The 8,784-nt window shown below is 41.3% G+C and overlaps 1 protein-coding gene across 1 annotated transcript in view; it reads right to left on the reverse strand.

The window, feature by feature from the left end:
* MAPKAPK3 (mitogen-activated protein kinase-activated protein kinase 3) overlaps positions 1 to 2,012 on the reverse strand; it is a 14,031-nt gene extending 12,019 nt beyond the window's left edge. Inside the window, exons 1-2 of the mRNA XM_009705886.1 lie at positions 1,801 to 2,012; positions 891 to 955 (exon numbers count right to left, since the gene is read on the reverse strand). Coding sequence (XP_009704188.1) covers positions 891 to 955; positions 1,801 to 2,012 — 277 coding nt within the window. The remainder of the gene's footprint in view (positions 1 to 890; positions 956 to 1,800) is intronic.
* Positions 2,013 to 8,784: the final 6,772 nt, after the last annotated feature.

Consider the following 8,784-nt stretch of genomic DNA (forward strand, 5'->3'; position numbering starts at 1 on the left):
ACACGAGTCTCTCATACCACTTAAAGGGTTCATCCCAGGCTAGGAAACACAGGATCAAAAAAAAACCTGGCCTCTATACCAGACTTGCAAAACACTCACAGTAATTTACAAGCTCAGGTGTAAATTTTTCTTCTTTTAATCATTTTGTCAGCATGCTAGTTACAAACACTAACATTTTTACTCCTGAGGAAAAACAAGCTCTTGTCTGTTGTGAATGGGCAAGAAGAACCACAGTCAAGCACACCTGTGGTACTCTGCAAATAATAAATAGCAAAGACAATAAAAATGGCAAGACTATTCTATTGCAAGCTCTGTCACTGACTCATAGCAGGTCTTTAAACTTGCACATAGTCCCTATTATAGATGAGCAGGCTTGTTTACAGTGTGGCTAATAACATTTCCTTTCAAGTAGTACTTTAAAAACCTTGAATAAGAGATGTTTCATCAAATGTAATTTGCTTATCATATTCATCACCTAATAGTATAGCTGTGCACAGTGATGCTGCTTGAGGGACAGCCAGAAGAGAAATCACAGTAGGAGCTGCGTTGATCATGTCAGAGGTGGTCTGGCAGGAGACCAGGGAGTAGAGTAACAGAGGCTGCAGTGGTTCAGAAATGAAGAACCTGAGCAGATTTGTATGAAGAATTTTACTCTCAGCCTTCCACATTGTGCCTGAACTTGGCCAATTCTGGTAATTCCTGATTTTCAGAAACCTTCAAAGATAACTGTTTAATACAAAGTTGGACAGAAAAATAATTAAAAAAAAAAATTAAAAATTGCAAAAAAAAATCAAATAAAAGAAAAATTTCTGTAAGGGAACTAAGCAAGGGGACAGAGAAAGGCACAAGCAATCTTTCATTAACTTTAAAATTAAACTTGTGATTTTCACCTCTCTCAGTGAAAGCTTGATCTCCTCTCTCCTGGATCCTGCTAAACAGCTCTCCTCCCTCCATGCTGAAACAAAGAACACAAGAAAAACACCTCACCTTACATGAGCAGAAAAAGATCACATTAACACCTGACTCTGCATCCATATAATCACATAGAACCACGGCAGGAACAGATTAGAAAACATTACAGGCTGCCTCCTATGCCAATGCTTCCCAAACATCACGCTCATTTGAATCAATGCACAAAGCCATTCTGATATGGAATAAATAGAAAACAAAAGACGACCAAGGAGTTTTGATGCTTTCGGTTTAATGTACCCTGTCACAAGGAACATGACACACTTAGTTGGGAAGTCAGATATGCTGGCAGGCTGACAGTAATCTTGTTTTATGTAAGGGTTAGAGATGAAGAAAAAAGAAAGAAGGAAGCAAAGATACTGAAAAGGATTATTAATTTGTGCACAGTGAAAAAGACAATAACTTGGTATTACAGATCAAGGAAGGAATAGGAATAGTTAGAGTCAAAACAGCAGCAAAAAGGATCATGTCAGATCACTGGATTTACATCTGAAGTTGGAAGCCAATCACAATCGAAGTGCATCATATTTGTAGAGACATATCTTTCAAGATTATATTACTTAGTCAATGCTTCAATGAGGACAATTGTCATGGAGTACAAGGAAAATGTATTTTCTGGTTAAGGTTCCTCATTCTTCCATCATACAAGACGGCTGAAGCAGCTATACATTTCCCTACCATTTCCATAAAGACAACAAAAGATTTGCTATGTAAACCAAAATCGTGCTGCTGAGAAAGCTCACCTAACTCTCATCTAGGCCAACACATTCTCCCACTCCCTCCACCCCTTCAAAGAGCAATGCTTGGTGGAGGGATGCTGCTGGTCCATACCATTCCATGACGATGAGGAGGCATCTCTTTCCATGATGTATATTCTCATACACATCCAGGACATGGACAATGTGGGGACACCCTGATGCTCGCCAGTGATACTCTACTTCCTGACGGGCTTTTGGGTTGTCATACAAGAGCTGTAAAGAAACAGGAGAGAGCAATGTCAGTGAGCTAGCATCATTCTGCTTTAAATTGGCACCTACATGCATTTGAGCTCAAAGATAATGGCAAAGGCTACTCTTAGCGCTTTCTCCAGCCAAAGGATGCCAATCCATCACAAGACTTTCACCACCTCTGGACTATCCAGCTTCACATACAGAAGGAATACAGAAACAACTAGTCCCTTGGAACTGGAAGGACCTTGAGTGGCAGTGAGGAGAGATTTTGAATCTGAGATGGAGACAGACCTATTTCACCCACCTCTGGGTGGGAAACAGCCATTTTCTTCCTACTTGTTTGCAGTACTTGCAAACAGAGGAGAATCCCTTTTGCTAAGGTCAATAACCCTCCCACCTGTCTCCCAGCTGCTGGGAAAAGAGACTCATAGGTGCAATGCAAATCCTTTAAGTTGAGTGAGATTTAAAATGAGGACATTCATACTGACTCTGAATGTGTTATTTAAATACTACATAAATTTCTGACCCCATCAAGGTCAGAAAGGGACCACTGACTATCTAGGTGCTTGAACCTCTTTCTCTGTCACATGCAGGCCAGTTTATTTTGAAGGCGCTAATCTCTAGAAGGCAAGAGCTCATCTTTCCTGATCCTGCAACCTTGTACACAAGAAATGTGTACCTTCCTATTTGAAGAACTGCTCTGTATCAGACTCTGCAACTGAGCTTTTGTGTGACAGGGGCACATTGCTGAATCATGCATTTCTTCTCTGCCTCGTCTCTCTAGACACCACTAACACTTTGTGACAGAGACTCTCTCTTTACTGCACATTTATATGGTTCCTACACAACACAACTGTGATCTGAATTTGATACTTTATGCCCTATAGTAATAATGATTGTAACGACGGAGCAGCAACAAAACTGACGCTATATAAAGCATTGTTAAAAGCATTGAAACAGAATTAAAAAACCGACAATTACCTTTGATCTATTCGCCTTAGAAAAGGACTACAACAACTGTGGGGGAACTGTTTTCAAACAGGCAAACAAAAAGTATCATTGCTGCACTATTAGGCCTTAGTCTGAAGCTCTTCTCACTCATGTTTGCTACCAGGTTCCAGTCAAAACACAACTGCATGATAATTGCTGAAAACAAGTATTAACATGTAACCTGTCATTAGGGACCGATGAATCAGACCAGGAAAATGAGATTGCTTTTCCATCCAATTGCCAAGCTAAAGCACAAATGATGTCACTGGCACCTCTCAATATAGGTAAACGCATGATTTAAAGGTCACAGGAAGGAAGGTGCAAATTCTGGTTTCTTTATTGACTCCAGTACAGCCAATCTGCATCGCTGGAAAAAGAAAGCTTATACTCCTTTGCTGCTTCAACATCCCTTTCAGCAAAGCAGATACAGTAACATGGCACAAAAGGCCTGTAACACTTCAGGAAAGGCTGGGGAAGTGCTTGGAACCACTGGTCAGAAGGTAAGAGGCTTCTCTTCTTTTCCAGGCTGGGAACAGGAAAAGGGTGACAAGTACTCCTCTGCTGAGTTGAGTGCACATTTTTGCATTTTTGTGGAGCACAGAGAGGTTGCAGGAGGGCATGTGTAGCCTCAGGAGGGCTGCTGACTCCTTCGCTGAATGGGCAGGGAGCCTCACCACCACGACACCTCTCCAGGCTCCCTCAGCTCCGCTCCAAAGGTTCCAGCATGACACCAGATTTTCAGCTGCGCAAGGAGCTGAAGAAGCATTCTTGCCAAGTTCAATGCCCTCGCAGCCAAGCTACTTCTTCCACAGCTGTCATTCTGCACCCAGAGCACACCATTTTGAGATCACTATCTGCCTCTTCCTTCCTGCTCCAGCCTGGCTGTGGCCCGATTTCCAACACAAATAACTTCCTAAAGAAAGAGATGGCTCCAATTTGGACAAAAAGCCCATTAGCGAGTCCAAGTTCAGTTGCTTTACTTCTTTCAGCCACCAGCCCATTCAGCAGCTTTTCCCTCACAGCCACTGTGTTCTAGCTCAGTAGGACTGTCCATCAGCATTTTCCCCTCCACCCTTCTGACTTTGGCCTGTTGCCTAGAGGTCTCTTTAAAAGTTCATTAAATTACTTGTGCAACAATAAAGCCCAAACACCCTCAGGACTAACCAGGCCATTTAGAAAAGCATTACAGGGTTTACTGCTTGGATATTACTGGATTAATGCCTCTTCTGAGCAGGGCACTTCAAAAACCTTCTCACCTATCCTGCACTACTAATTAGACATAACCATTCTCTTTACTAATATTAACTGCACTATAATCTGTGTATCTTGTGCTTGCACAGTGTGCAGAGGTGTTGTTTTCCATGCTTGTACCAATTGCTTACAAAAATTGTTTCACAGAATTGAATTCTCACTCTCTAAAGAGCTTTTACAAGGCATTTTGATACACACAAGGATGCTGCAGTTTCTTTTCTGCACCCTTACAAGCAAGTTTCTTATACTCCTTAGTGCCAAGCTTGAATGTACTCATGTCAAGATGACACCTGAAGAAGCAGAGAAAAGGAAATGCAAAAATAAAGAGCAGATACATGTACCAAGCAACATCTGATATATCAACTGTTAACCTTTGGATTTCTCCTTCTGAGCCATAAAAATAAACTAAATCTTTTCCTTATGTCTAAAACTGGAAGCCATAACTATACCTTTTAAGACATCTTAGAGATGCAGCTACCTGTAAAATGAAAGCCAGGCCGAGTTTCAAGCACCAATTTCTACAAAATTTAGGTGATGATTTAGAAACACAGACTGAAATTCTAGCCCTATGGTTAAATTTAACAAACTTACCAAAAACGTAAATGGACATTCTGCCATCTTCCTGAGCTTGAAAAGAGACTGTGCTTCTGTTGCTGCAATGGCTTTGATAAGACTACGACCAGGTTCCCCTGACATTCTACAAAAGTGCAGAGATAGTTGTGAACAAACACAGAGTTTCAGGTAAGTGTTCCAGCACTGCTGGTTGACACTGGTTTGAGGAAAGAACGGGTTTGTCAAACAGTATCAGCTCAAGGAGCCCCTAGTCATCCCCCTAGAATTCCCACACACTTCAGCTGAGTCACAGCTTGTCATGATGGGCTGTGGGCAGGATCATGAACCAACCTAACTTCAAAACAAGACAAACCCAAGAAACATGCCCCATCTCCCAATTTTTCATGACACCAGATCAATGATCCAATGTACAATGCACAGCAGCCTTTGTGTAACAGCAAGGGGATGCCCGCACGTGTGATCAGACAACACAGTTTGGAACACAAGCTGCACAATAGAAAACTGTATTTTTGCTGGAACTCAGCGTCACCGAACCATTGCCTAAAAGAAGCAGATGAAGCAAGTTATTCACAGGGACATCACCAAAACTACAGGCGATGGAAGGCAAGAACGTACAAGAGCTCTAGAGCCCTAACTCCTAGTGATTCACACAATTCTTCTCCGTATCTGAAAAAGCTGGAGAGGGAAGAGAGCTGTGCCATGGGGTGTGCTCAGCCTGCTTTGGAGGAACAACGGGGCAGATGCCAGCAGACGCCCCACGATGCCCTGCTGATTCATGGCCTGGGCAGTGGAAGGAGGCCTGAACTCTTTCAATTCTGGCGTAATGGCCTAACTCAGGTTAGCAAGCACCTGCAAAACAAATTCTAAACTGCAGCTTGGTAGGCCAGCTCTGAAATTTCTCCCTGTGTAGAATTTCTTCATAGGGGGGAAAAAAAAAAGAGACTAAAAAGTGACACAGTATCTTTTAATTGCTTTTCCATTGATTCAGTGTTGTGTAAGCAAGGAAGAATAGCAGGAACCCTCATACCTTAATGGTCTGATCTATACAGGAAATAGCCTTCTAAGGACTCCAGGGAGCGGCAAGTGATTTTCTGGACTCTGAAATTTTAACAACAGAGAGAGAGGATATCCATGGGCACAGGTATGAAACAGGCTGAGGACAGGAAGCAATGACTTCTCTGTGACTTTCTCTTTAATACGCACTAGCAGATTACACAGATTACTATTACACCTGCTACCTGTTCCCTGCATAGGGGATTAAGACCCACACATAGATTTTTTTATTTAAACTTCAGCAATTCCTCCTAGTTCCAAACAGCTGCAGTGCTTGGATTAGAACTGTTACAGGCTCAGTTCGCATCTACTGCATGTGCCACATCAGAGCAGCATCTGACACTGCAAGCATCTTTTACTTGCACTAATTCCAGAATCTGAACTCTCTTTCAATAGACAATCAGTTTTGTAATCTCTATGCTATTTTCTTCACAGGAAGGCTTCCCATTATTAAACCAGAAATGGGATCAGCAGAAACTTTCAGTCCTAGGGGTCCTCAGCATGTAGTACCAATATATAGGCACTTAAATACAGCGTTATTTATTTTTCTAGCTGGCAAAAAAAAAAAGCATAAGTAGGTAAATGTCTAACTTCTTTTGCTTGCTTTCCTCTTTACATGTAGCTGTTACAAAAATGCTGAATCCTACAAATAAGCCTTGGAATCTAAATTCCCACTGATGAACAGAAACTAATACCATTTGCTACAGAGCAGCTCTTCCAGTCGTTCTTTATTCAAGCGGGGTTGATAGCAAAAGGAGGCTTGGATAATGTTTCTTTCATCTCCTCCCTCCCCTATGCTACAAAAAGAAAAGAAAAAAAAAAAGAAAGAAGAGCTATCACTATGGCTTTGGACATTTTGTCTTTTATTACATCCTGATTATTTGCACTACATCTATTCATTCAATGTTAACAATCTTTATCTGTTTCCAGATCTCTTCACAATGGATAAAGCCATCCTTTGTGTTAGAACGCTAAAGGAATTGAAATTATCAAGGTTTTCTTCTTCACGCATCAGCACTGCCAGTCAGTCAAGCTGCAGCAAGAAGCATGCGTCTTTTTGCAATGGCAGCCCAGCAAGCAGGGAAATCCACACATGCAAGTCTCAAAGCAAGCATTGAATTTTTTCTTAAAATAAAACATAGAACACATTTCTGCTTAAATTATTTAGTACTGAAGGGATAAAAGGGTTAAAATCAGGGTAGGCACAGGTAGTGGGTCATCACTAAATCTTTCACTTTTCTGCTTTTATTTCAAATCCAGCTTAGGCTATTAGAAATTAAATCTGCTTGGAGGCTTCATTGAAACAAACTGTCATATCAATTCCTGCAGAGCTGTCCAAGCTGCTACCACAGCTGGCATTAACTGGCATCTCCATCAGTGCCCAGGTAGACAGCCAGTCCCAGAGGTGTGCTTCTCCAAGTTAATAATAGTCAGTAACAGTCAAGTAGCATGATTCGGCAACGCTCCTGCTTGTGGTATCTAATCCTTTCACTCAACCTACTGAACATCGGAGTTTTACTGTCTGCACTGAGGGACCCTTCTCTACCCTCTTCTTTCCGGTCTTCCAACCTCTACTCAGCTTATCCTTTGAAATGGCAAAAGCTACAGCAGATCTTTGGTATCTTGCCAGCATAAGCGAGAATGCAGAGGACCCAGAGAGGACTGCTTGCATGTGGCGTCAGAGTCACACTCTGAAACCAATTGCCTGCTGACACACAAGGCTTCAAATTTCTTAAGCACAGGTTTTAAGGGGAAAACAGTAGGAAAGAGTAAAATGGACAAAGATAAAAAGAACAGGTTAATAGAGAGATGTGGTCTTTTGTAAGAGTTTGCATGCTGGACATACAGCAAATCCGCCGAAGAATTTAGCTCTCCAAGCACTCCATCCCCAGAGAGCGCACAACACATAAATATTATTTTGCTTTAAGCCTCTCTCCTGCGGTGAATCAACTAGGTCTCTCAAAAATAACTTTGGTGTGGCTCTGGATTTTATTTATTGCAGCAGTATTCAAATCACCACCAGGCACTCAATATGACTCTACAACCTGAGGTAAATGAATGAGACATACACTATTAATTCTCTAATTACACACGCATCTAGCCATTCACTCTGCAAAGGTCAACTGTCTTTGTTCATAAATATTAGTGGAGATACAGTAAATACAACTGAAACGGCAAAGCAGTGGGCCAGTATACATTTCAAAGGTATCCCCTTGCACACGCAAGGCTAGCATAAAACGTAGGCACAAAAACGAGAAAAAAATGCCCGTGAAGAAAAGCTGCTGTCCTGATAAATACTCTGATAATACTACATGAATCTATTTCAATTGCAGTGCCAACAGTATGTGACTGTACATTCAATACTATGGAGTATATATAGATTTAAATAAAAAGCATGCTATGTATTTTGCTACAACCATAACATTACTTTGCATTTTAATAGTGTGCTTGTTCTGCTGTGTGGATGGAAAAATAATTCTTACCAGCACGTTAAGATTCCAGTTATAGTCAGTTGCGACAGGCTACAAACCAGCTACATGCATCCTCTATTTTACTGAAAATATTGCAACTGTATTTTAAAAGAAAAATAAATCACCAACAGCTACTAACATGCCATTACCAGACAAGAACATCCTCGAATGCTTGTTTATACAAGGCAGCCTAGACATCAGCTCCTCTCTCTACCTTCTCCTTATGACAACTTCTACCACAAACCGCTGCTGTTTAGCCAGCACTGACAACTGCATTCAATACCTGCAGTCAACATTCAGCATCTGGGAAGTCCTGCTGTAAAGCCTTTTCCAAAACCCAGCCACACTACAAAACATCTTTTATTTCCTTGATTCTTTAATACGCATATTATGACCATCTGAGATGAAACAAAATAGGGAAGTGCTCTAAAGGTCTTTCCTCCCTTTGTTTTAAAACCTCTTTCTCCAGGGATAGGCAGAAATGCAGGACGAATAGGCAAGCCATAGGATTTCTGTTCACACTCTTT

Source organism: Cariama cristata, unplaced genomic scaffold (genome assembly GCF_000690535.1).
Source record: "Cariama cristata isolate BGI_N322 unplaced genomic scaffold, ASM69053v1 scaffold36288, whole genome shotgun sequence".
Classification (NCBI taxonomy): Eukaryota; Metazoa; Chordata; class Aves; order Cariamiformes; family Cariamidae; genus Cariama; species Cariama cristata.